The sequence below is a fragment of the Beta vulgaris genome, chromosome 9, assembly GCF_026745355.1.
Source record: "Beta vulgaris subsp. vulgaris cultivar EL10 chromosome 9, EL10.2, whole genome shotgun sequence".
NCBI lineage: Eukaryota > Viridiplantae > Streptophyta > Magnoliopsida > Caryophyllales > Amaranthaceae > Beta > Beta vulgaris.
Window position 1 is genome coordinate 1,471,303 of NC_079210.1, and position 27,658 is coordinate 1,498,960.

Below are 27,658 nucleotides of genomic sequence, written 5' to 3' on the forward strand. Positions count from 1 at the left end.
TCATTCACGTCTTGGCTACATTGTTGAAAACAAAAGACATTAGGCTTACAGTATCAAAGTATTACAATATAAAAGTAATTAGACTTCCAGATGTAGTATAGTATATTGCTATTGAAAATTAATGATCTTTACAAAGGTGTTACGACAACAAACATATTTTTACACTTTGTTTCATATCGAGAAAAAGCGAACATTAGGCTACCTTCACCTAACCGACTACAAATATTACAATTTTACTATTTTGGGGCAACAACTAGTTAGTAATATAAGTATTAATGATTCAATGTATTATCAAAAAATTCACAATGACTCAATCACAATTCACAATATCAGTATATACTATATCACTATATCACATGTTATAACTTATAAGTTATAACAATCCCGACCCAAGTCATTCCGAGAGCCGATTTCTTCTGACCGACCCAAGTCAATACGCTGCCGGTTTGAGACTTCAGCTGACCCAAGTCTTATCGAGAGCCAATTTATTCCATCCCAAATCATTCGGAAAGTCGATTTCTTTCGATCCAAGTCATTCCAAAAGCCGATTTATTCCGAGCCAAGTCATTCCGAAGCCGAGATATTCTGACCCGTCATTCCGATATCGATATCTTCCGACCCAAGTAATTTCGAAAGCTGATTTATTCCGACCCAAGCCATCCGAAGCCGATTTATTTCGACCCAAGTTATTCTGATATCGATTTCTTCCGACCTAAGTAATCTGAAAATCGATTTCTTCCGACCCAAGTAATCCGAAAGCCAATTTCTTCCGACCCAAGTCATTCCGAAAGTCGATTTCTTCCGACCCAAGTCATTCCGAAAGCCGATTTCTTCCGACCCAAGTTATTCCGAAAGCCGGTTTGGGCCGACTTCACCTTATTCCGTTCCGACCCAAATTCACCCAACCTAGATACCGGCCGACCCAGTCTCAGCCGACCCAGTTCCGGGAGCCCCCGACCCAAGTTCACCCGACCCACCCAGTTCCGACCCATGACACACTCTCACCCAAATCATTCCGACCCAAATCATTCCGATCCAGGTTGGATCAACCCAAACCCAGCCAGTGACCCAGATTGATACCTCTAGTCAATTTTATGTTGCCGTGTCCAGAGTTACGAGCAAAAAAGGTCTCAAGATCCTCCCCTTTGATAAAGAACACGGTGTGCGTACAACTACAACAAATGTAGTCTACAAGAAAGTGTTTGCAAACATTTAGTTTGAGTTAAACGCTTTTTCTTTTATTTGTACTTCCTGCTCATTACCACAATTACATGTAGAATTCGTGAAATTTTATTATTCGTTTTGTCTTTATTATTTGACTTAATTTACTTATGTCATAAAGCTATAAATACACCCGTACATTATGCACGGGTCCTAAAACTAGTTAATAACTATAGTACCAGCTAACTATTAACAACTAATGCAAATAGCTAACCGCTAATAGCTAACAAGTACTTGTTGGGTTACAGTTAATTCTTGCAGTACGAGTGTTTGACCAAAGAAACAACTTTACTTTATTGTTTATACTTTATACTCCTAGTGATTGCCATAAAGTTGGCCATAACCAAAACGTGTATGAAATATTCCTCATATAAAAACCCAAACTTTTTTCTACTAGCTTTCTTCTTCTCCAACAAATTTTGTCCACATATAAATATCACCATCTTTCTAAATCATAAAGTTAAAAGTCCATGTACTATAAAAACAAAACATTGTTGCAGAAAAGTTGGAAGCACTAGTAGTAGTAGTTATGAGTTTTGGGAAGAAATTGCACGGACGTGCACCTCCTCCATTGCCTATGTACGAGCGTGTAGTTCTCAAACATGTTCCAACTATGGTCAGAAGAAGATATGATGCAGATTTAGAGAAGTTAATTCAAGGTATATAATATATGTTTACATTATTATTTGACATTATTGTTAGACTTTTTATTTAATTATGGCATCAACTTTGATGTTTTATCTTGGAATTATTGAGAACATGATTTCTACTCTTAGTTATACCTTAGCTTCATTTATTAATTGAAAAATTTAGCTAATTATTCTGGAATTTTGATGGGTTTTTAGAGATAATCATGCAATTTTAAATCTTTCAGAAAGAATGTGGAGAGAAAAAGGATGAATTTTGGAGTGAATGAGCCTTTTTTTCCTCTTGTTTTATATGAACTTTACTGAGGTTTAGTAAATGAGAGGAGTTAATTAAGGACAAATTATGGGTAATCAAAATTTTATTATCCCATTTTGGAGTAAAAAAAAGTTGATACTACTGTATTATTAAGATTTATAATACTGACATGGTAGATGAGTCGGTGGGGAAATGATAATGATGGGAGAAATGGGTGCACATGTTACGGATGCAGTTGACTGTTGAAAGGAGAGAGAAAAAAGAAGCAATTTTTATAGGTAGACAAAAACATGGTGCAAGAGAAATGGAGATAAACCAGGAGAAGCCTTAATTGTTGACACACTTTGTGATTAGGGATGGTAGGGTAGGTGGGAAACTCAAATTTTCTATCCTATAATTAATTTGTGTATTGCGTATGTGTCACTCTTTCTTATTGGTTATTTATAACGTGTTTTAATATTTTGAACTTATTTGGCGGACCATAGTAAAAATAATAATTCCTCCGTTTCTTTTTACTTGCAACAGTTTGACTTTTACACTATTCACCAACTCTACTTAGTTTATGTTTGGTGATTTATAGTTAAGGAAAAACATATTCATGTGGGATCTTGTTAGATTCGTGTGCATGTATATTTTCCGAATATATACTTTTTATAATTTTTATTTATCGGTAATTAAACTTATTGATGGTTGAAATTATGCATTGGCAAGCGTGAAAGTCAAACTGTTGCAAGTAAAAAGAAACAGAGGAAGTAATAGACAAATATTATTGAACTAGAGGTTTTGATTCAATTGATAGAATGAGGAGGTTTTTGCATGCATTTGGCCTAGTTGTTGTGAGTATTGTCAATTTGTCATAGACTTATAGGGGGTGAGCAAACATATTGGGTACTTGGTTTTTGTTCCGAAATCGTTGGAGATCTTTTGGTCTTTGGTTGTGCCTTTCTTATTGTATTAAATGTATGCTAGAACAATTTTGAGCACGAGTCCACAGTATACTCCAACAGCAAGTCACCGTTGGCTCTTCTACTGCTCTTACTCTTCAACATTTGCACCACACCTAGAGCATCAGTTTCGAGCACAATGTCATGTGTAGCCCAAAATGAGCCATTAGAGTACTGAGTCTGGCAGCAGCCAGTTCGGCTATGGCAGGAACCCAGTAGGTGATGCACCTCACTACAGCAGCCGCGAGCCTGCGACCACCATCTGTTACGAAATGCAGCTACCTGCTGTCGCAAAAGAGATAGAGTATGATGCTAAGCCAGGAATGGGGGGGGGGGGAGGGGCAGAGAATTTTAAGTGAAACCTGACAGTTCCAGCTTAACTGCAGTTTCTGCCCACCACACCCAGCCCAATCAGTCTGCACCCAGCAGTGCAGCATCAGAGTTAAATTCTTAGTATTTACAGAGGAGGGAGGCCACTGAGGTTCCCAGCCTTTCTTTCGCAACTAGAGATCAAGTTGTCACTTTCTGAGTTTAGGGAGACAATCCATGCTCCAAGCCTTTTGTAAATAGCTGCAAAACTTCTGGATCATGAGAGTTTCCGCGATTGCCAACTGCCAAGGTGACTCAAGTGTCCCAACCGGATTTGACACTGAACCTCCATGCTCTCTAGTTCCCAATACACGCACCAAGAGGACATCGGAGGCTCAAAGGACAGCATCATCAGGGCAGAAAATTTCTTGCACCATTTTGGTCTTGCAGGAGCACTTTTGGCATCATCAATAAGTTCAGAGACCATAAGGTCTGCATTTACGTAATGTGGAAGAGCCTGTAATATGAAAGTGAAGGGACTATGGCACTAAGTTATCAAAAAGTGTGTGAAATTAATATTGGTGAAGTCACATTCATATTGGTTTGCCACTTTAGACTGTCCGAGCTTTAATTCATGTCTTTTAACCCCTGGTCCGGACCTAATGTATTAAAATTTGGAATAAATGATTGCGTTAACCCCTGGATTACTGAATAATTGAATTATGCAGGTTTGTCTTCTGAAGACAGCAAAAGCGATGGTGATCATGGAGCTCAAGATGCCAATCCTGCTGCTATTAGTGATGAGGATGATTGTGTTAATGATGAAGCTGAGGATCAGATGTATACAAACTCTGACCCTGACACGCAAACTTGTACAGAAGATTTTGGGAGTAATGATTTGGGATCAAGTATGAGTAAGTATGAGAAACTGGCCAGGTGTGCTGAAATTCTGTTATTTGATTGAACATGAAAATTTTTTGTACACTGAAACTTAAATGCATAAAAGAAGAAGATTTCTATTGAAGAATAAGTACATTGAATTCTATTTTAGAGTACTTCGAGTTTACAGTCAAAGGTAGCATTGAACATGTGTGATGTTATTTTCCTTGCTATAGAAATAAGATCCCAAATGACTATATATTTCTCACTTATAAATCAATTAAAAATGGTCAAATAAAAATGCGAATAGTGTAAAATCCAAACGGTGCACTATAAACTATAGAGGAAGTATAACTAATAAATTATGGGCCTAATGTTTTCTATGATGCATAAGGCCTTCATAATAATTGAGCCATTGCTAATTATGGTTAAGGTACTGTGCTAGTGATGTTGAGATATGGTTAATGATATAAGACCTATGCATTATTCTTAAATTTGTAGGTACTTATTTGAAAAGTAGCAGTAGCCAAAGAGGAGGAGCGGAAGATGTAAGCCTTGCAGATTCCATTGAATTTCATGTTGAAGATAAAATTGAGGATGATGGACATGCAAAATATGATAATGATGATCAAGGTACACAAACAAATTAAAACGTTAAGTTTTCATAGATCCTTAAATAGAATAACCTTAATATATATGTAGGTTCATGTTCAGAAGATTGCAAAGACAAAGATGATGGATTTATGGATACGATTAATCTTGCACATCATGTGGATGATAGCGTCAAAAATGAAATCCTGGACAATGAACAGGGTATGCAAAAAGCATTCTGAATCTTGCATTCTATTTAATTGAGAAAAATATAGATTCTATTGTGTCATTCAGTAAATCAAGTGCTTTCTTTTAACTTAACAATTTAGGAAGAATCCTTTTTTCATTTATATTGCAAGATGGAAGACCCGTTGATATGATCTTTAACCCATTAGGAGTACCTTCACGAATGAATGTAGGACAGATATTTGAATGTTCGCTCAGGTTAGCGGGGAGTCTGCTAGATAGACATTATAGAATAGCACCTTTTGATGAGAGATATGAACAAGAGGCTTCAAGAAAACTACTGTTTTCGGAATTATATGAAGCTAGTAAGAAAACAGCGAATCCGTGGGTATTTGAACCCGAGTTTCTGGGAAAGAGTCGAATATTTGATGGAAGAACGAGGCAAGGATGAGAGGAAGTGTACATGAAAGTGGGTCACTTTTTATGTTAAAATAGGAAATAAAGTGTGTTTGTGATGTTCAAGAAATATTTTCCAAGTAAGGAATAAATTAAAAGAAGAAAAGTCTTTACAACTTGTTTGATAAGAGGTTATAAATGGTGGGAATGGTAATGCATTATAGTGTAAATTTATACTACAAATGCAATGTCATTACTTGTGGTAATGCTATTTCATTCTAAGATATTCATTTTCTTCCTCAAATTTCATTACCATCCATTACCACTTGGGAAGGTGGTATTGGGTTGTAATGGAAATTTGTAAAGGGAAACCCATGTTTTGTGATACGGTTTCATTCCCATGATCATTGGAATGAGAATTCCTTTACACATTTACACTATATTTCATTACCATTACCACTATTTATGACCACTAACCAAACGGAGCGTTAAGGTAACACAGTTAGTAAATAACTTTAAGTAGCAATGAAGTCTGAAGGTTTGCTCCACCTTAAAAAAAACTATGCAGGTTTGCTTGTAGAAGATAGCGAAAGTAAAGGCTCAAAGCTCATGAACTAGAGATGCAAATAACAAATGTTGTCAGCTATTATATGGATGATAGTGTTGAAGATGAGAAATGTATAAAAGGCACTAAATGGAGTCATGGGATAATGTCTGAAATTAAAAGCCACCCTTTTAATTTAAGCATTATTGTCCAATTTGTAGGTATACTTGTAGAAGATAGCAAAAGTGACATGGGAGGAACTGATGAAGCCAAGCTTGCAACCTTTGTGGATGCTAACGAAGATACATTAGACGATGATGCACATGCAATTTATGACAATGATCAAGGTATGCTAACATATTAAGTTGTTGATCCTTAAAAGCTCGTTTGATAGGTGTTAGCTGATGATGCCAATACTGATAATACATTTATATACTTCCTCCGTTCTAAAATAAATGAAACACTTCATATTTTAGGCCGTTCCAGAATAAATGAAACGTTACTATATATGGTACTTACATCTCTCTATCTCTCTCTTCATCACATAGGTCCCTCTTTTTCTCTCTCTCTATCTCTCTTCTCCTAAATCCCCATGCGAAAGTGTAATTTTGTATGAAATATCTCATGTCAATGTCCATAATAATTTATTTCTATCCTTTAATACGAAGTTTTCTTTATATATACTTCTATTTCTAGAATCAGTCAATACTATGTTTGAAGTGGTAAATGATGGTGATTGGAATTTCATGAAGAAAAAGAGATTATTGTAAGTGTACAAACATTACTAATATTATGGGCATTGGCATGTGACTTTGCTAATAAAATTAGATGTAAATATTTTACCATTACCATTATTTGTTACTAGCTACAGAAGGTTCAAGGTTCGTAAAGGGTAGACTAATAGAATTACATATGTAGGTTGTGAAGATAAAGATGGTGAAGCTATAGTTACAAAGAACCTTGCAACTCATGTGGATGCACATACCAAAACTGAAATCCAGGACAATGAACAGGGTACGAGAAAACATTGTGAAGATTCTAATAAATCACTGGAAAGTATAATAAATGGAAGTTAGTATATACTGTCTCTATTCTGTAAGGATATACTGTCTCTATTCTTTAAGGATCTTGCTACCTGTATTTTGCATGATCTCCAATAAAGATTGTTGCATATATTTTTATCTTTGAATCTAGTTTTAGTAAATGATATGAAAAGTTGATATTTCACAAATCCGCATAAAAAAGAATCTAATAAGACCCACATACTGATGTATATATTTTTTAAATATAAATCACTTGGTCAGTCCATTCCCAATTTGATTGCAACAATGTTCTTTCACACTATTCATATACCTCATTTGATTGCAACAATTTGATTGCAGATGATAAGTGTTAGCCATTATGTGGATGTTAGTGTTTAACACTAGAATGTAGGGAAAAAGAATTAAATGGGGTCATTGGATAGTTCTCAATTAGGAACCACCCTTTAACTCTTCCAACTTAATCTATTTCTCATATTTGTAGGTACGTATGTAGAAGATAACAAAAGCGAGGTGGGAGGAGCCGTAGAAGGCATTATGGATTCGAATTTTGAAGATAAAGTAGAGGATGATGGACAAGCAAACTTTGACAAGAGTCAAGGTACGCGAACAAATTGAATACTATTTTAGGAATGATAATGAATGGTAATGAGATTTTAGGAAGAAAAATATGTTTGAGAGTGGACTAACATTATCATGGATATGAAATTTCAGTTTGCTAACAAATTCAACATAGTAATATTATACCATTGTCTACAAAATGGTCGTAAATGGTTGACTAATCAAAACATATATATGTAGGTTTTTGTTCAAAAGATTGTGAAGGTGAAGATGAGGATGATGGAGCTATAGATGCGAATAGCCTTGCAAATTATGTGGATGCTAGTGTCGAGAATGAAGTAGAGAGCAATGAACATTGTATGAATAAATCTTGTGATGATTTTACAAAATCCCTGTCAAAGTAGACTAATTTCTAGTATATATGTAGTTTTTCATGTAGAACATATCAAAAGAGAAGCTCAAGGAGCCAAAGATGCAAATGTTGCTTGCTATTACGTGGATGATACTAGTCTCCAAGATGAAGTCCATGACCAGGGATATGGAGAATCCGACATAAAACAAGGTATGAAAACACTATGAGATCTAAGAATCTAGGTTGCGGTGCAATTGAACCTCAAATTATCTTATCTATTTGTAGGTTTTCATGTGGAGAAGTGCAAAGATAGCGAAGGTGATGGAGCTAAAGATGCAAATTTTGCTAAATATTATGTGGTTAATAATGTCAAAGATGACGTCCTAAACAAGGAAGATGGAAAATTCGACTGTGTACAAGGTATTTCAAATGCATTAAAAGGCATTTTGTAGATTCTTGCAACTCCCTGAATCATAGGTTAAATTACTGGAAATTTATGTAGGTTTGCAATTAGAAGATGGCAAAAGTGAAGATAAAGGAGGCGAAGATGAGAATGTTGCTAATTTTTGCGATGTTAAAGACAATGAACAAGGTATGTAGGCATACATATGTGTGTGTGTGTGTGTAGATGTACCTATAATGAAGATTTTGGTAGTTAGAATGAACCATACTGAGCTCCAATACTTCCAAATAATTGACAATAGGTATTCAGGTGCAAGATTATACATTCCAATACTTTGGGGGTTCAAAGGGTTTCATTTCAGATTTTTCTGATTGATTCAATGGGTTTGGATGCTCTCATGCCTAATACTGGAAACAGGTGTACTTAGTAGCAACAACGCTAGCTAGTGGAAGGATTTCGACGAAAGAACTTTAAATAGTAAGAAAACCGGCTAAGAACAATATGAACTATCACCATATATGCAGTATAATGCGTATGGGTTATTTGCTTTGATAAACATGAGCTTTTATCCAAGTTGTGCTAGCTATGGTGATGTTAGTGTCAAAATGGATATTCAGGACACAGGACGATAAACAGGGTACATGCACTGATGCACAAATACGTTGTCGTAGTTAATTCTTTGTTGTGGGCTGTTCGATTAGTTTCTAAAATCATGTAACGAGTTAGGAAAAAACACCCATGGATTTGGAGTCGGCCACTCCTAGTATTATCTGTTTGATTCAAAAATAAAAATCCTGTTGCCTTGAAGATGTGGAACGTGGGAACAATTTTTATCATATTCCTAGGTGTACCTTGAGCAAGCTACACCTAAAATCTAATGCTATTTTATTGCTCATTGCTCATTTTGAAGACCCCAAATGAACCAAACTCGCACTATTTGGAGAGCTCCAAATGAGCCAAAAATAGCTTCAATAGTTGATTGTACACCCCTGTATAGTGAACCTACTCGAAGGTGGGCTCCTCATCATAGTTTTTGCTGATGGTCCCAAACTCATACTTTATATCAGAAATAGCTAAAGCAAAAAACACCATGATTAAAGCAACACAGCTAGCTTGTGTATGGATTTAGAGAAAAAAAATCTTAAATTGTACTTCTTCTCTACAATAATGAAGAACAATTTGGATTTTGTATTGTTATCTCCTCTGGTCACGATTCCAGTTGACGATTCATGTTAGCCGACCCCAATCACCTTGGGAATAAGGCTTAGTTGTTGTTGTTGTTGTTGTATAGTGGTTTGTCGTGGATTGCTTTCAATTTTATATTCTTACTCATGAAATTTTTTTAAGCATGCAGATTTTAACCCAGAAGCATTCAAGAAAACTCTGGAGGAGGATGGTTACGATTTATGCTGCCCCAATTGCAAGCATTACATCACTAATACAATGATTTTTCAAAGAAGGGAAGATTGCCAACATTACCAAACAACATGCTTCACTTGTTTCATTGATCTATGTAAGGCTACATACCACCCATCTTGAGACAGATCTTATCATGATGCTCTATTTAGTGTTCATATGTAATGATTTTTTCTAGTGTTACTCCGACACCTTCATTTACCTCGAAAATGGGGTGTAGTGTCACTTTACTTGGATACTTCATTTTAAACTAAAAACTTGACTTTTTTCTACAAAATAGTCGAGTTGGACACTTGGACACCCGTATCCGAGTAGACACTCAATCCGTGTCTGAGTAACATAGATTTTTTCAAAAAATAAAATTAGGAATGGAATTCAAAGTTTATTATGGAGTAACTATAGTAAAACCTAAAATAGGGAAACAAGTAAAGAATTTCTTTGCTAAGAAAAGAGAGTAAAATTCACCTATTTTAATATATTTGTGCTCATCACTCTTTTTGTCCTCAGATATAGGTTGTTATAATAGGATGCTAGATCTATCTATTGAATATCAATATTATATTATTACCTATGTTGCTCAGACTCGGATACCCATTTCCGACACGGGTACGTGTCCAAGTGTCCGACTCGGCTATTTTTGGAATTTTTTCTATTTTTTAGCCCAAAACAAAGTGTCCAGGTGCCCCACCCATGTCAGAGTGTTGAGGATTCGACACGGGTACTTGAGGTGAAATGAAGAATCAGAGCAACATAGATTATTACTCAAATTAGTATCATAACAATTACATCCAAGCACAATGAATAATGTATTGCCTTCATTTTAAAAGAAATGAAACGCTTATGTAAAAAAGCTCACATAAAAGAGAGAAGTGCTTCATTTATTTCAGAACAGATGGAGTATTAATATTATGACATGTGAACTTGATCTTACTCTAAATACAATTGTGATAAACTTACAGTTCATTGTATACGATGGTAGTTGATCGGACATAAGCTCTCTCTCGGGTGAGTTTTCTATCTATACATTGAAGTCTTAGATTGAGGAAGTGTCAATAAATTGTTCTCATTGATCTCTTTTATGTTTGTTAGATAAAATAGGCATTGGTGGAGCGAATGCAAGGAGATGACCATGACAGATTGGGTGGCGAATGCGGTGGTGTATGAGGCCGTGTTGTTAAATTGCTAAGTACAACTTTTATTGTTGCAAATGGTGAAAATTTCTTCACCCACTTGGTAGATGGAGTATAGTTTTTCTTGTAGGAGTTATAACGTATTCATAACTGTTATATACTATACATAACTAGAGGCTCATTTGTAACTTGTTTAAAGCTGTTGGACTACTATACATGATTTGGATGGATATGCATGACTTGTGAGTTTAGAAGTGGTACAGAATGTAGTTGCTTCTAACTTTCATATATTCTATTGAATAAGATCCACCATTTTATTTAATAAACTCAGTACATAACATTGTAGAAGATTAGATACCATCTGTGTTACTCTCAAGTGTCAAATCTTGATATACGAATCGAATAGTTTTGAAAGAGGATTATTAGCTACCATATGCGTAATTTAGAGCTGGCAAAAATCGATCCAACGCATCAACCCAATCCAGTAACACTAGGTTGGGTTAAATTTTCAGCCTGTTTAATTGAATGGGTTGGCCTAACCTAACTCATTTAATTAAGTTGGTTGGTCAGGTTGAATTTTCCAATATGATTTCAACCCATCTAGAATAGAAAATGAAATTAAAAATTAGATTTGAGCGCAACCAACGAAAATCGCCACCAAGCAGCATAAATCGCTACGTCCAACGTAGGGTGTTACACAACTACGCATGTCTTGTGATGAGCCGTGAGCGCATGAGCCAATGATAAGCAAAAGACGGCAGCCAAAAATGCTGATTGGCCACGCATGAAGAAAGATTACATGTACTATTTCACATACTTTCTTCCCTATTTTGTATTTGAAAATTTTGATTTTGCATGATAATTGGCACTCATCTTGAGATATCACGAAAAATTCTTTTTGGCTTTAGGAAGATTATTATCTTATATTTTTCTTTTTTTAAAATTTTATGGACGTATCGTTAGCTCCGGTATCGTTTATGACACTCGTTGCACCAATGCCAATAGTTTAGACTTTGGAGTGTTTTGACTACTAGTTATAGTTGGTGAAGTTGGGTGTAACCGCGCATTGTTTGTGATATTAAGGCTACTTTTGTCTATTTATATAATTAAGGAAATTTTTATTTCAAGTAAAATTTTAATACAAGAACACTAACCCTAATATTCTTCTGTTGTTCTCATTACATCCAAGATCAGCTTATATTATATGTAGTCTTACTTTTGGGCTCTAAAGTTGTTTCCTCTTGTTTTGGTATCCCTAGCATTTATATCTACTATTTTCAAATACGTAAGTTGAAGTCCTTTGCATAAAGGGGGAGGAGGATTGAGGACCCCTCTTGCATGAGGTGAGACTTGATCCTAGATATTTTGGAATTGAAGGTGATGCCAATAACATTATGCTATCATGAACTGCGCACCCAATATCTATATTTAAATAATGTTGCTTGTGTAACTATTTCTTGAATTATATATATCATCATTTTCACTCGATTCTTTCTCATTTCATTTTACTTATTACTACTTCCTCCATTTCTAAATAGTAGTAATACTTTTAACTTTTACCACTATTTACTTAATCACTTCACTTTAGCCTTTTTACTTATAATTATATAAGCAAATTCAATAAATATAATGATGTTTAAAGGTGTGTAAAGTGTTACAACTCACTAGCAAATGTTGAATTCTTTTCACTAGTTTATCATTCTATCATACCTTCTTTAAATGTCTTCCACACGTATAAATTCCATTTATTTTAGTCTTATTTGTCCCCTTTGTTCATCATTCTAAAAAATGGTATTTAATTAGGAGATTTATATAAAGTTATACATATTTCATGCGAAACAAAACCATGCATTACACAGTTTTAACAAGGAGTTTTATTAATGATACACACGGTACAAAGAAAGAAAGGCAATACATTTCTAGGAGGAGGGCTGGTGGAGATGCCTTCTAGGAAGGTCGTCACTCTATTCTACCCCCTTCTTTCAATACATAGAACATCAATATAATAATATTATAACAAATGCGAAAAAGAAATAAACAAATAATAAAAACACACGATGTGACAGATTTTACGTGTTTCACCAACAATTACAGACTCCAAATAGAAACAACATTAGAGCATCCATCCATTTGTAACATTCGAGGAATCATGTATGTATGCTTCAAGAGTACGTACTTACATACAAATGCCAACTAGGGGTGGGGTGCAAAGATAGGGATCACAACATTGGTTAAAAATCCCATCACACCGGTACCCTTTACGACGACAACTAAGGTCATGGTTAGGGATTAGTGTTTGAAGTTGGAGTAGGATGTTGTTTGATGAGATAGGAAGCTTACTATAAGTAATAGTAATTGCTCCATTTTCACCCTTAACCACAGTAGTAGTGGGTTCAACTATGGTATCGGCAGAGAAGGCTACAATAAAAACAAAGCTAAGCATAAGTACCAAATTCAACACCACCTTCATATTCTTTGCCATTTTTTCTATACAATGATCACTAGATCAGATAATATTGATTGTGTATGTAGGATATATCTAATGTTACTTAAGTAGAATTGTGTTTTGAGCTGTGATTTTTAATGTATAATTTTGAAGCCTTTTATAGGCTCTAGTAGTGGAAGATAATTGGTTCACAAGGGTAGTATATCTAAATGCATGTGGACCCAAAACAAATGCTAGTTGTTCGAATGTAACTTTATAGTCCTACGTAAGGGGCGGCTAATGGCTATTATCCATCATTAAGTACTATCAATAACACTTGTAGAGTTTCATCATGATAATTCATAAATTAAGAACTGAACTTCTATTCATCTCCCCAAAACTATTTATAATCTTCCTAATAAAAAAGACTGAAATTACATCTCTATATAACCTTTTCCTTCTTTTTCCCTAAACCACCACCACCTGCACCACCAGCCACCTCACTCCACCACCATCCACCTCCTGCCACCACCGCCCCATTGCCACAGCCACCTAGAAGGAGTCGAATTTTTTTTTGTCTGTAGGCGAACGTCTGACCTGAAAGTTCGCTCCATGGGGCGAACGTCTAGCCTGGAAGTTTGCTCCATGGAGCGAACGTCCAGGAAGCGAATTGGGGCGATTTTAAGTACTTTGCTTCATTGAGCGAACGTCCAGGAAGCGAATTGGAGCGATTTTAAATACTTTATAGTTAATGCTTATATGCAATGTTTGCATCTAATGTAAAAGAGAATGTATATCATGTCTATGAAAATTGATGCGCAGTTGCAAATTCGTTGATGAGTATTGTAACCTCATCAATATAGCAGCCTATCATAGTAGTAAAATATAAACTGTAAAGCATATGTTCTTTTTCTTATACTGTCGCTTGGCCTCAATCAAGTTTGTAGCCCCCTCAAATTCGTTCTTATCTTTATTGTATGGACTTTACAGGCTTTAATTCAATGCTTTGATTTCTTCCTTTATTCTTGGGTGAAAGAAAAAAAAAGTAAGTTTGCCTAAAATTTAGGCACAAAGCCATTAAACGAATCCGATAATAGAGTTATTACAATTCGAGATGTATGTAGATGTACAAGTGTGGAAAATAATTGTGTTAACCTATTGTAGGTTAACCTGGCATTCAATATATATAGTGTTTACAATACAGACCTATGACTATGAAAGTACCCTTCTACCCTTTATAATATAATATTATCCCTTTACATATAATATTATCCAATACACCCCCTCAATCTTTACGGGGTGAAACAACGGATAGATTGGTACGATGTTTAGTAAATAAGTCAGTAGATAGGCCTTTAGTAAAGATGTCTGCAACCTGAGACTGTGTAGGAACATGTCGAACAATAAGCAAGACCTCCCTTGACAACCATTTCTCGAACAAAGTGATAGTCAACATCGATATGTTTGCTACGATCATGATGAACTGGATTAGCAGTGAGATAAGTAGCAGAGACATTGTCGCAATAGACAATCACAGGACGACGAAGAAAATGGCCAATGTCAGCAAGAAGTTGCTTGAGCCAAATAGTTTCTGCAGCTGTGTAGGCAACTGCCCTGTATTCAGCTTCAGTGGAGGATTTGGAGACAATAGGTTGCTTTTTAGAACGCCAGGAAATTAAATTCTTCCCAAGAAAAACAGCATAGCCAGTAGTAGAACGCCGTGTATCAGGACATCCTGCCCAATCTGCATCAGGATAGGCAATAATAATAGTAGGAGAGCTGCTGCTGTATAAATACAGCCCATAATCCAAAGTGTCGTGCAGATATCTGAAAATTCTTTTCACAGCATGAAGGTGAGTAGTACGAGGAGCATGCATAAACTGGGACACCATATTAACAGCATAAGCAATATCAGGACGAGTTATAGTTAAGTACTGCAATGCACCAACCATACTACGATAATCTGTTGGATCAGCAAGAAATTCTCCATCAAGCAGAGACAATGTTACTCTAGAGACAACAGGAGTGGTAACTGGTTTAACAGTATGAAGATGGAATTTACGAAGTAAATCAGAAACATACTTATGTTGAGATAAAAATAAACCAGGGGAGTACGCACAACCTGTACACCTAAGAAATAATGAAGATCCCCTAAATCCTTCATAGCAAATTGAGAAGAAAGAACAGAGATGAATTTGGCAACAAAAGGAGGACTACTACTAGTAAGGACAATGTCATCAACATATAAGAGAAGAATAATGAGATGACCACGATATTTGAGATGAACATAGAAGTGTCACACTGCTGCACTTGAAACCAATAGATAAAAGAAAGTTGCTAAACCGGGAGAACCAGGCCCTAGGAGCCTGTTTCAAACCATAAATGGACTTTCTGAGATGACAAATATGAGTAGGTTTAGATGGATGAATAAAACCCGGAGGTTGACGCATATAAACCTCTTCATTAAGAAACCCATGAAGAAATGCATTTTTGACATCTAACTGACGAATAGGCCATTTAAGAGAAACTGCAATAGTAAGAACCAAGCGAAGAGTAGTAGGTTTAACAACAGGACTAAAGGTTTCAAAGTAATCAATACCTGCTTGCTGGTGATTGCCAAAAACAACAAGTCTGGCTTTGAACCGCTCCACAGACCCATCAGAATGATATTTAATCTTGTAGACCCACTTACAACCAAGCAAATTCTTATCATAGTTGCGAGGTACCAACTCCCATGTGTCATTTTTAATCAAAGCATTATATTCATCTAGCATAGCTTGACGCCAACATGAGTCTTTAGAAGCTTGTTTAAAATTAGTAGGTTCAAACTCAGTTATATCAGTTTTTAAGTTCATGAATATTTTGGGCTTGGACACACCAACTTTGAGACGCGTAACCATCGGATGATGGTTAGCAGGCCCGGTTAAGGCCCTGTGCAGGGTGAGCAACTGCACAGGGCCCCCAAAATATCAGGGCCCATATATTTTCTGTCTGTCCAAAGTTTAAAAAAAAAAAAAACCAAAGAAGCCAAATTCAATTCACGCGTTCTGGCTTACTATTTTTCACGCTTTTCTTTTCAATTTCCCAAACACCATTAATGGTACCTTTTGACGTTTCGTATTCCCAAAAAATTTCGATCTCCTCCATTACAATTCTCAAAAAATAAAGATTACAAAGATAATTCTTATCTCGTTCGACCCATCTAGCAAAGAAAAAAACAAGTATATCAGATTGAAATAAAAAACAAACGAATTAGTCGAGATGAGGATGAAAGCAAAGAAAGAAACTGACTTTAGAAAGTCATGAAAGAGTAATTAAATGAAAGAAAAGAGAGGAGAGAGAATGGGTATTTTTGGTTGCATGCCTTCGTTGTTGACTGTTGGGACATCTCTTACACACAGAGATATAAAGGGGAGTGAAAATGAGAGTGGTTGGTGGCAATTACACTTGTAGAGAATGGGTATTTTTTTTAGGATGAGAATGGGTAATTCAATTAACCATTCTTTTGAAGGTAATTTCTAAATTGTAAAAATTTTGTTATTTAGTTGTTGTTGTTTTTATATAATCTGGAATTTTAGTTAATTTTATTACTATTTTCTGAATTTTTTTGGCTATGTGAATTGTTCAATTATCAAATTTCGATTTTTATTTATTAATTGGACAATGTTTGATGGTGATTCATGCTTAAAATTTTAATCCTCTTATTCATGCTTGTTTAAAATTTTTTACCTTATGAGACCTCATAATTTTGTTTAGCACAGGGCCCCTAAATTGTACAAGACGGCCCTGATGGTTAGCTACTGACGACGAGGGAGGAGGAGTGACAGGGGGGGACTCAAGACTAGGCGACACAGGAGGGGGGACAAGGAGCATAGGCGAGCAAGAGGGCTCGGTCGAGCCAGGGGCATCACTAGGCGATACAGGGGTAGCAAGTGACGCTGCAGGAAGAGCAGGCGAAGCTGCTGGGCCAGCAGGCGCGGGTGAGGCAGCAGGGGGATTGACGAACGCTTGGGCGTCGGGGAGCCTAGGCGAGGCAGCTCGAGACCGAGCAGCCGAGACCACAAGAGGGGACACGGCGGGTGGAGGCATGCAACGAGGAAGACTCGATGGTCCCAAGGGGGCCATAGGGATGCTAGACATATGGGACGACGCAACATTCGTGGGAGTCCAATCTAGTTCTAAGACCTTTGGCGATGTATAAGGAGTAGTGGGTTGACTACTCACAAGGGCACGATACGGAAATTTATGTTCATGAAAGAAGACATGATGGCTAGTGTAAACTCTCTTGGTAGTAGGATCAAAACATCGATACCCTTTATATTCCAATGCATATCCAATAAAAACACAGGTTTTAGATTTAGGTTGCAGTTTGTGATTTTTAGAGTCCAGAAACAAGGGAAAGCATTCACATCCAAATGTTTTCAAAAATTGATAGGAAGGAGGACGATGAAATAATTTTTCAAAAGGAGAAACACCCTCTAAAACCGAGCTGGGTAATCGATTGATAGTGTAAGTGGCAGTATATGATGCATCAACCCAAAATTCAGCAGGAAAGTCAGAATGAATATTCATAGTACGAGCCATTTCAATGATATGACGATGTTTACGTTCTGCAACACCGTTTTGAGCTGGAGTGTGGGGACAAGATTTTTGAAAAATAATACCATTGTCAGAAAAATGTTGAAGAAGAGGAGAATTATCAAATTCCCTTCCTCCATCACTTTGAAAAATTTTAATTTTGCAATTAAAAAGATTTTCAACCATCTACCCTTTAATTTTAATTTTAATAATACCATGTACAAGTGTGGAAAATAATTGTGTTAACCTATTGTAGGTTAACCTGACATTCAATATATATAGTGTTTACAATACAGACCTATGACTATGAAAGTACCTCTTACCCTTACAATATAATATTATCCCTTTACATATAATATTATCCAATAGTAGACATGCAAAAATTAGGAATTGGGGGGGGAAGACGCTAATTTTGTTCATGTAATTGTTTAGTTTTCTAGTCTTCATAAAATTTAAATATCCCATTCGAGAATTTTCCGATTAAAGATAATTAAACACTTAAACTTCTCACATTTTAGAAAGTTGCATTGTTTTTTGTAACACCTATTGAGTAACCTCAAGGTACACAAGTGCATGCAACCTCGTCTAGCCGGGTCACCAATGAGACTCCGCTTTGCCGAATTCGTCTCCTTGTCGTTAATTTTTCTACTTTATCACGGCTTCAAGGTCTGAGATCTTGTTTTCTCTATCTTCTTAAACTTGCCAAAACATAATTTATATGGGTTGCTTTGTCGATCGACTTTAGAAGATCTGCTGCTACACCCTTTCACCATTTTACATCACCTTCTTGTCTGATTTGTCCTGACGAGGTTATTACAATTGTGTCATTCTTAGAACAAGAGGGAAATTACCTTTTTAAGCTAAATGATTTTAGTAATGTCCGGTCTCTATTAGTTTACCCGCTTTTTTTGAACAAGTTTTAGGAGAAATAATGTTGTGGAACATAGAAAGAAAAACTATTATTTTATGTTAAAGTTGAATGTATGTGTGATGGAAAGTTAGTGGTCTCATTCTAAAATTGAAATAAAAGAAATGGATAAACTAATAAGGGACATCCCAAAAAGAAATACGGGTAAACTAATAAAGACTGGAGGTAGTATATGCTAAGTATGAAAAAGCTATCAAATCATTACTGTGTGTTGTGATTTCGGTAGCTTGTGATGACATCAATAGGTGTGATAAAACTCGCTCTTACGAGAATTAGTCATTAATATATTTAAATCTTGTAACTTGCACGTTAAAATCAAACAAGTTGAACATTTCTATTGTGGTTTGCTCAATGGTTTTGACGGTTGATAAGAAGAAGGTGAAGGCGATTTTCAGAAGAGGGTTAGCATTTAAGAAATCAGGGCTTACAAGGATTTCAGGAAAGCTTGGGAGTTAGAGCCAAAAAATAAAAAAGTAATCATAGAAATAACAAGTTTGGAAAAATCCCTATGTTTAGGATGGCAACAGATCTTGAACCCAGCACAGATCCCTAGATCTTAGCTTGATTCGTTTTTACGGATATGGATCCCAAAAATTTAGAACCAGTGAACCTGAATCTGATTATTCTAGGGATCGGACCTAGATTCATAGGTCCATTTAAAAAAAAGATTGCGCTTGTTTTAACTTTTCAATGAAATAAACCATATAAAAAACCCTAAAATGCATCTCTTTTACCTTCTCCTTTTCTTTCTCTCCTAAGCTCCTCCATCTACCATTGTCCAGAGACCAATCGTCGATGACATAGGGGCAAGATCACATGAGAATACTCCTTACATGAGAAATGAGAATGAATCTCAACCACACAATTGGATTGGAGTTATAACACTTGTTCATTAGAGTTATACCCCCCTAAAAAAAATCTTAAGCCCAAAAAAATTTTTTTTTTTGAATTTTTTTCTAATATATTCTTTTTTTTTTAGTTACATCACTTTTTCATTAGAGTTACATCACTCATTCAAAAGAGTTATAACGCGTAAAATTTACTCTCATTTCTCATTTAATTTAAGTATGTATTCTCATATGAACTCACTTGTATATATAAGCCAAGGAGGGAGCTAAGGTGCCCCCTCTTGAAAAGACTCACATACCCTCAATCTCATAAAATAATAATAAAGAAAAGATTTTCTTAATTCTTTCCTCATTTACAAATATGGGTAATAAGAAGAGTTCTACATTTTCAAAAAGAAATACATAAAGAGGAAACTCACAATTGAAAATATAAATTAGTGACTAAATCAATTTTCAAACTATTATAAAAGCAAAGATTTACAGAGACTCTTACTATTTAAACTCTCAGTTGTAATAATAATTTCAAATATCATGCATTAACAAACCAGAAAAGAATTAAGAAACTTAGAGAATATTCATGTTTTTATTTTTTGGGGCTCACAATCAGTTGAGATAATAAATAATTAAAGAGATAAACATATATCATTAGATAATATCAATTGTATAATTTTTTTTTATTGAAGCACTGCTCACCATAGTATGCCTAAAAATCTCAATTACCCACTGAAATTAAATTGAACTACCACTCATTAAATACGACTGTAATATATACTTATGTATTTTTAAATAAATATAAAAAACATAACCTAGCTAGATAATTGCTTAAAAGGAGAATTGTTGAATTATCTACCAAATATAAGATAACATATCCTACCTCGGCATAGTTCTTTATGGAAAACATTACTCTTTACACTAAAGCAATGCAAATAAAAAATCATAACACTCATCAATATTTACCATAAATATTACACTCTTAAGTTAGCTTTTTAACACTTTTTGATGTTAATATTAATATTAATAGACTGTTGCACGCATCGCGTGCATATAGTGCTAGTATATATAGGGGCAAGATCACGTGAGAATACTCCTTACATGAGAAATGAGAATGAATTTCAACAATACGATTGGATTAGAGTTATAACACTTGTTCATTAGAGTTATATCCCTCTAAAAAATTTCGAGGTAATTTTTTTTCGGAGTTACATCACTTTTTCATTAGAGTTACATCACTTATTCATAAGAGTTATAGCGTGTAAAATTCATTCTCATTTTTCATATAAGTACGCATTCTCATATGAACTCACTTATATATATATATATATATATATATATTATATATATTATATATATATATATATATATATAGGAAAGCTATATGCAGCTCTTAGGAACCAAGGATGTCTTGGCCTAGTGGTTAAGATTGAGGTGATGTGAACGATAGGTCACAAGTTCGAATCCCCCCTCCCCTTCTTTGTACTTTGTACCGCCTTCGTGGCTCATATGGATCAAAAATATGCAGCTCTTAGGACTGCATATTAGAAGCTAAAAATAGAAAAATATATATTAATTGATCATTTATTGCATAGGTTGATGCATAATATTTTCATAAATTTTCAATTTATTTCCATTTAAAGTAGTGCATTTATATCTTATATGCAACCCTTAGGGCTGCATATAGCTAGCATAACCCTATATATAAAAACTGATATGAAATATGCATATACTAATAGCCCGAATGCGTGCTACGCGCACACACACATACACACACATAAAAACCAATAGTAAATAGAAGTATGTATAAACTAAATCTAATATGGAGTATAAATTAACATAATCTATGCATAAAGTAATAACAAATATATATATGTAAATAAAATTAAATTGAGCTTGGCATAGTCCTGTCTCTGTATATGAGACAATCTCAACCAAGTTTTTTCAATTTTTAAATATCAACTTTTTATTAATTTTACTGATATTATATTTTATTTTAATAGTAATGTTAGGAAAGGGTGTTATCGCAATGTTTGATTAATGCGGAACAAACAATGAAATAATAAGAACGAGAAAGCAATAAAGAAGATAAACAAGAAAACACAAGAATTTTCGTGGTTCGGTCAAAATAGATGACCTACGTCAATAGGTAGGGGAATCAAGAACTTCTTCAATATGATGGAGAAAAACAGAGAGAATAATTAGAAGGAGTCCTAAAATACTAGAGCCAAGGGGGGTCCTTTTATAACTTAAGGAACCATAACAAAACCCTAAAATATACTCCGCACAAAACCTTGAAAGAAATCGCTCACCCCGCTTCAAAATCCCCGTCGCCTGATAGGGACGGGCGACATCTGCTCGATCGGGCGGTCAATTTCTTCAAACCAGCAGATGTCTCGGGCACGATCGAGCTACATCCGTCCGGTCATAATTCACAAGGAGTGCCCGATCTCATTGGGCACCTTGCTTTCTTGAACTGCTAAAACGAGCGACCCAGTCTGGTTGGGCGAGGCTGCCCGACCAGACTGGGCGAGCCAACGAAAACAACTTTTGACCAAATTTTAGGCATAACTAACAAGTAAGGAGAAGGACCATATCTATACCTTAATCAGTCCAGTGTTCATGGTCTAACATTTGCAGGCCAATTAAGAGTAGGGGTATAGGTAAGGAGAATCCCCACCTACTCCTAAGTTCTGACTTTACCACAAGCAAGCTTGGTATAAATTTTACTAATATACAATTATTTAAAGATATTGATACTTAAAATTGTATGTTGATAAATATATTAAAATATTAAAGAGAGTACTATTTTTTAAAAAACGAAGTCGCATATATATCATGTTAGAGTGGGGTACTCCTTAATTAGTGTAGTGTGTAATTACCCCATAATTCGGTTCCAATGTGCATGAAGGTAGGCAGGTAGCCACTCCAGTATTAGTTGTTGCTCTTTACAAGTTCACAAAGATGTCGGAGTCAATAATAGCTTTTGGATAAATTTTTAGGAAATAGTGGTATTGTCATACAATGCTCCACTATGTTACTTTCACTTAGCAGCCACAGCCCACAGGCCCACAGTGGGGGCAGTTAGGTTGGTGCCGTCGGTCCCGTGCCTAGGGGTATATCCGTAATTCCGTATATGGACATAAATTTCAACTTAGGTCTAGCATAATTCAAGTTTAGTGGCCTAGCTTTTTCATTTTAATTTTAGCACTTTGAGATTACAAAATACTTTAGTTATAGTGGCTTGAGCACTAATAGTATTAATTTTTTCAGGGCCACCTTCATAGTTAAATACTTAATATTTTAAAATCATTTTTTTTATCATTTTAAATCATTAGAACACAATAAACAACATTATTTAAGGCTTCTGAAGTTAGGATTATTTGTTTAATTAAGGATTAAGTAGAATGAGCACATGATTCCGACACATAGATATTGAACTATGTGTTTTATGGCCTGGAGTTTTAAATTGTTATTGTGTGGTTTTTGTGGAAGAATTAAAAAGATAATATTATAGAAAGAGCCCACACTAAAGTATGTGTAAAAGTTTAAAAATCATGGACATATAGGAGTATTTATAGGCAAATCAAAAAATTAGGTTAAAAACTGATATCTGATCTGCTTAGACATATTACAATCGCGAGTGTTGTGCGACATACAAAAACTGTTGCATGGCTTCTGCGTTCGTCGTAGGTTTTTTTTTTTTCACACATGATTTTTACGGGTTCATAATCCTTGATTCCAACCTTAAAAAATATATATGGCTTATAATATGTCATTGAAAATCATGAAAGTCTACTTTTCAATGGCTCTAGAATATCCTATTTTGATATATGTAGGACATATAGCTTAATTAAATAGTGAATGTGGTCCGACTTGAGTTCGATTTTTGTAATTATTCATTCATAACTTCTTGGTTTTAAATTGGAAATAAGCTAGAGCGTATCAAAGTTAGCCTGGAACTACCCAAAAAGTGCCCGGACTTGGGCAGATTTTTTGGGTCTGTTTTAGGCTTGACTCAATTTTCTTTTTTTGGTTTGAGATGGGTTTTGGACAAGTCAAAAATGACTTTTTAGCCTAACTTTTTACCCGACCCCATTTGGCCCAACAAAACATGTTTTTGACAACAAAAAATGGGCGCGGAATAACAAGACGAGCTTTTTTTTAATAGTGGTAGTCAACCCTGAACCATGCATGGCCCGAATTCGGCCTGACCAACTTTTTGATCATCTCTAAAATTAGCATGTACGTGAAACCTTTTAGAAGACCTTAAGTCCAAGGATATCTAGCATAGATAGTTTTGATTTGAGGGATATCTAAGCATAGATAGTTTCAGGGTGTCGAAGGGGTCGGGGGTGATTTGAGAGAGGAAAGAGTGGAGACGTAAATAAGAAGAAGGGAAGAGAGAGAAAGATGCTGGTGGAAGTTTTAGTAGTGAAGAAGGGTGGTCTGTCAATAGAGAGTTGATGCTTTCGCGGTGACGAATGGTCAGGGAGAGATCGAGAGGTGGTTTTGGGTTGGGAGAGGTGCTAGGAGGAGGGGTGATTCAAGTGGCTTCAGGATTGGGGGTGGGTTAGGGATGGTGTTTCAGGTGGGTGGAGGTGGACGAGGGAGAAAGTGTTTTTAATTTTTTTTTTTTACCTATTTTATATATTTCAAGTCAAATTGACCTATTTCTATATAACATTTGATATATTAAAAATTAATTAAAAGTTTGTATTATTACAGGAGAAGTGGCCAAAGTTTATATTATTATTCTAATTAAGAAATCCAAATTACAAAGCTAGTCAAAAAGATGAGCCACGAAACTGATCCAAACTTTATTCCACATTTTAAATTTATGTACTACAACAGTCGTGTGTCCTTCTTTTTATCGGTTAATTATTATATGCTCTAAATTTTTATATTATATAGTAAATCATAATAATAACAATCAATAGAAAATAAAGCCACAAACAAGTAACACCAAAATACACAACAAAAGATTTAGATTCAAAAATCACAATTTCATCACTTTTGTAGGAAAGATGCAAGGCGTTGGATAAGAACCTTAGCATTATCACTATCCGGATTAAACGCATGAAAACAATGACCTTCCCCTACCACTTCAAACAATTCCACTATCCCTTCAAACCCACTTTTTTTAACACTTTCATAATACCTTACTCCACTATCTCTCAACTCATCTTTCTCAGCCACCACAACAAAAACCCTACTACACCCAATTCCACTCAAGCTCGGCGCTCCACCACCCAATGGGTTAATCATATAGCTATCTAAACCACCCGCGGCGTTCGGATAAACGAACTCCCAAATCTTGTAAGCCATCTCCAACTCTGGTACACTTTTTTCATCCAAGAAATAAGGGTGTGAAAGGAAAGCTCCTAGTATCTTAACACCACATTTCAAGCTCTCTTGACCAGCTTTCATAGCTATGTTATGTACAATATTAGCACCTGCGCTATCACCGCCAATAAAGAGTGCATCAAGATCAGCGTGGTTAGCTATCCAAGGCTCATCAGTTGGGTACGAGGCGACCCAATTGAGCGCAGTCCAGCAGTCTTCATAGGCTGCTGGAAGAGGGTGCTCGGGTGCGAGCCTGTACTCGACTGATAAAACTATGACTTGTGCTTGTGACGAAAGGTTGTTCATGTAACGATGGTCTATTAGGGAGAAAGCGGATTCGAGACAGAATCCACCACCATGGAAGTAGACTAAAATAGGGAGTTTTTTGTTGGTTGTTGTTAGTTTGGGAAGGTAGAGTCTAGCTAAGAGGTTTTTTTCAGTGGAGATTGTGATGTCTTTTGATGAGACGCCTGTTTTAGGGTCTTCTAGTGTAGGAGGAACATGAGGTGAGCCAAAGAGTCTCTCGACTGAACCATCTTTGAAGACTCGGATGAGTCCAGGGAACTCTACTTTCACCTCTTTTTCTGTGGAACTCATGTTGTAATTTGAGGTGATGATAAGATTGGGTGAGTGAAGCAAATGCTTGCGGAGGTGTATTTAAACAAGACATTCGGGAATCGGGACTCCTGTGATTGGGATTCGATTCTCACCCCTTATAAGAAGGATTTCCAATTTTCCACTTCCTTGCAAGGAAATTCTCGTTACCTTAAAAAAAATTAACTTTTTGGTAAATGTATTAAAATAATCAAATGTTAAAATTAAAAATACAGAAATATTAGTAGATACTAGATAGTGGGAAGTGGGATCTATTGATATCTTAGGTTTCATATTCATGAAAATTCATGGATGTTGATATATTAGATATTATGTTGGATTCAGATCAAGGTGATCTGAGATTGATCCGACTAATTAACTCATACTTGACTTGAATTAAAATGTTATAAATTAAAAATATACTCTATAATATAAACGGAGTTGAATTAAACTAAATTAAACTCGACCCGGAGATAAAGTTACTCTAAATATGACCCAATTAAGGTTTTTTCAAAATGTGTGCCACCTCTAGTTGAGGATTTGAGGTCGGTAAATTTTAATATATACTCTCTCTATCTCATATTATAGTGTTTGATTCTATTTTTTCACAGGTATTGAGGTCAATAGAATCTAAGAGGAAGGTAAAGAGTGTGTATGTATTAGAAAATAAATTTTATAGGAAAAAAGCTAATTTTTGACATTAAGTGGTGAAAAAGCATTAAGCGCATGACTAATTCAACCCTTGGGTTGAATAAACAAGATATAAAAAAAACTATTTTCAATAAGCAAATAGATAATGGTGGTACAATTTTATTAGAAAATTCATGAAAGGGTGTAGAATCAAAATAGGAAACAAAAATTTTATTTTAAAACACTTTAAAAGAAAAGAAGCACTATAATATAAAACGGAGGAAGTATGTTGGAGGAAACAATTACTTAACACTATGCCTGTTCACATGGAGGTATGGAAAACGCTTACAGCATGTCCGAGACTTGGCTCCTTTTAAAGAGAGTATTCAGTATCCTATGCAAATTGCAAGGCAACTTATGCAAGTATGCATCGTGGCCTCACAATTACTGTCCTCCCATAGTCACATTATCGTCACATTATTTTTTAGAATCCATTTTTACTTATTGAATAGTCATCACTTTTGGGCTCCTCCCGACTAACTAACAATAAAGATAGGATGTACTCTTTTCGGTCTTTATTAGTTTATTCGTATTTTTTTTTGGGATGTTCATTATTAGTTTATCCATTTTCTTGTTTTTATTTTTGAAATGGGACCACTAACTTTTCATCACACATACATTCAATCTCTATATATAAACCTAGAAAAATCGTCCAATGTATCATGCAACCAAAGCTTTTGGCCACATGTCAGCTACTTAATGAAAGATTGACACGTCAACTATTGCCTGCTGCCTTGACACCTGTTGCTTGGGAAAGAATAATTAATGTTGATTTCTTCTATATATGTAGATGGTACATATATTTTGGGCAAGTAAATCAATTATGTTTAAAATTGCCATAATCACACAATGAGACAGTATCAATTATTCAATGCAAACAAAAATCATGACCAAGACTATCACCACGACAATCAATCGATGCATGATTTACATTTATAAATATTTCACCCACCTCCTATTAAACTGGTCATAAACATTAGTTAAATTCAAACATCCGCCAATGATTTACATTTAGGGCCTGTTCTCCCCAGCTTATTTTCAGTTCAGTTCAGTTCAGCTCCAACCAGTTCAGTTCAGCTCCAATCAATTCAGTTCAGTTCAGCTCCATTCTTTTATAACCATTTTGTTAAATATTATTATTATGTTGGTATAATTTATTTTACTAATTACTCTTATTATTATTATTATTATTATTATTTATTTTTATATCATTATTATTAAGTATTATTATTATTATTATTATTATTTCTATATATTATTTTGTTTATTATAGCTTTACTCATTATTATTATTATTATTATTATTATTATTATTATTATTATTATTAGGAGGAACATGGTTTAGGTCAAAGCGCAAATAACCCACGTTTTTTAACCCATAAAC

The 27,658-nt window shown here is 35.2% G+C and overlaps 2 protein-coding genes across 11 annotated transcripts; one reads left to right on the top strand and one right to left on the bottom strand.

Moving 5' to 3' along the window:
* Nucleotides 1–1,561: 1,561 nt before the first annotated feature.
* Nucleotides 1,562–10,750, top strand: LOC104902589 (uncharacterized). Of its 10 annotated transcripts, none has more exons than XM_019251716.3 (13): nucleotides 1,564–1,880; nucleotides 4,106–4,291; nucleotides 4,758–4,889; nucleotides 4,959–5,069; nucleotides 6,195–6,320; nucleotides 6,892–6,987; nucleotides 7,498–7,614; nucleotides 7,830–7,931; nucleotides 8,002–8,136; nucleotides 8,212–8,346; nucleotides 8,429–8,518; nucleotides 9,684–9,842; nucleotides 10,705–10,750. In XM_019251716.3, the coding sequence occupies exons 1-13, from the start codon at nucleotides 1,751–1,753 to the stop codon at nucleotides 10,722–10,724; spliced, it is 1,539 nt and encodes a 512-aa protein (XP_019107261.2). In that variant the 5' UTR covers nucleotides 1,564–1,750; the 3' UTR covers nucleotides 10,725–10,750. The 10 variants fall into 10 exon arrangements, with proteins under 10 accessions (XP_048492541.1, XP_019107261.2, XP_019107259.2 ...); XM_019251714.3 differs by having other exon boundaries at nucleotides 1,565–1,880; nucleotides 4,971–5,069; nucleotides 7,815–7,931; XM_019251715.3 differs by having other exon boundaries at nucleotides 1,565–1,880; nucleotides 4,974–5,069; nucleotides 7,815–7,931.
* A 13,816-nt stretch (nucleotides 10,751–24,566) lies between these two features.
* On the bottom strand, nucleotides 24,567–25,649 carry LOC104902592 (2-hydroxyisoflavanone dehydratase). The gene has a single exon (XM_010690416.4). It carries the CDS (start codon nucleotides 25,586–25,588, stop codon nucleotides 24,656–24,658), a length of 933 nt encoding a protein of 310 aa, XP_010688718.2. The 5' UTR covers nucleotides 25,589–25,649; the 3' UTR covers nucleotides 24,567–24,655.
* Between the last annotated feature and the right edge of the window lie 2,009 nt (nucleotides 25,650–27,658).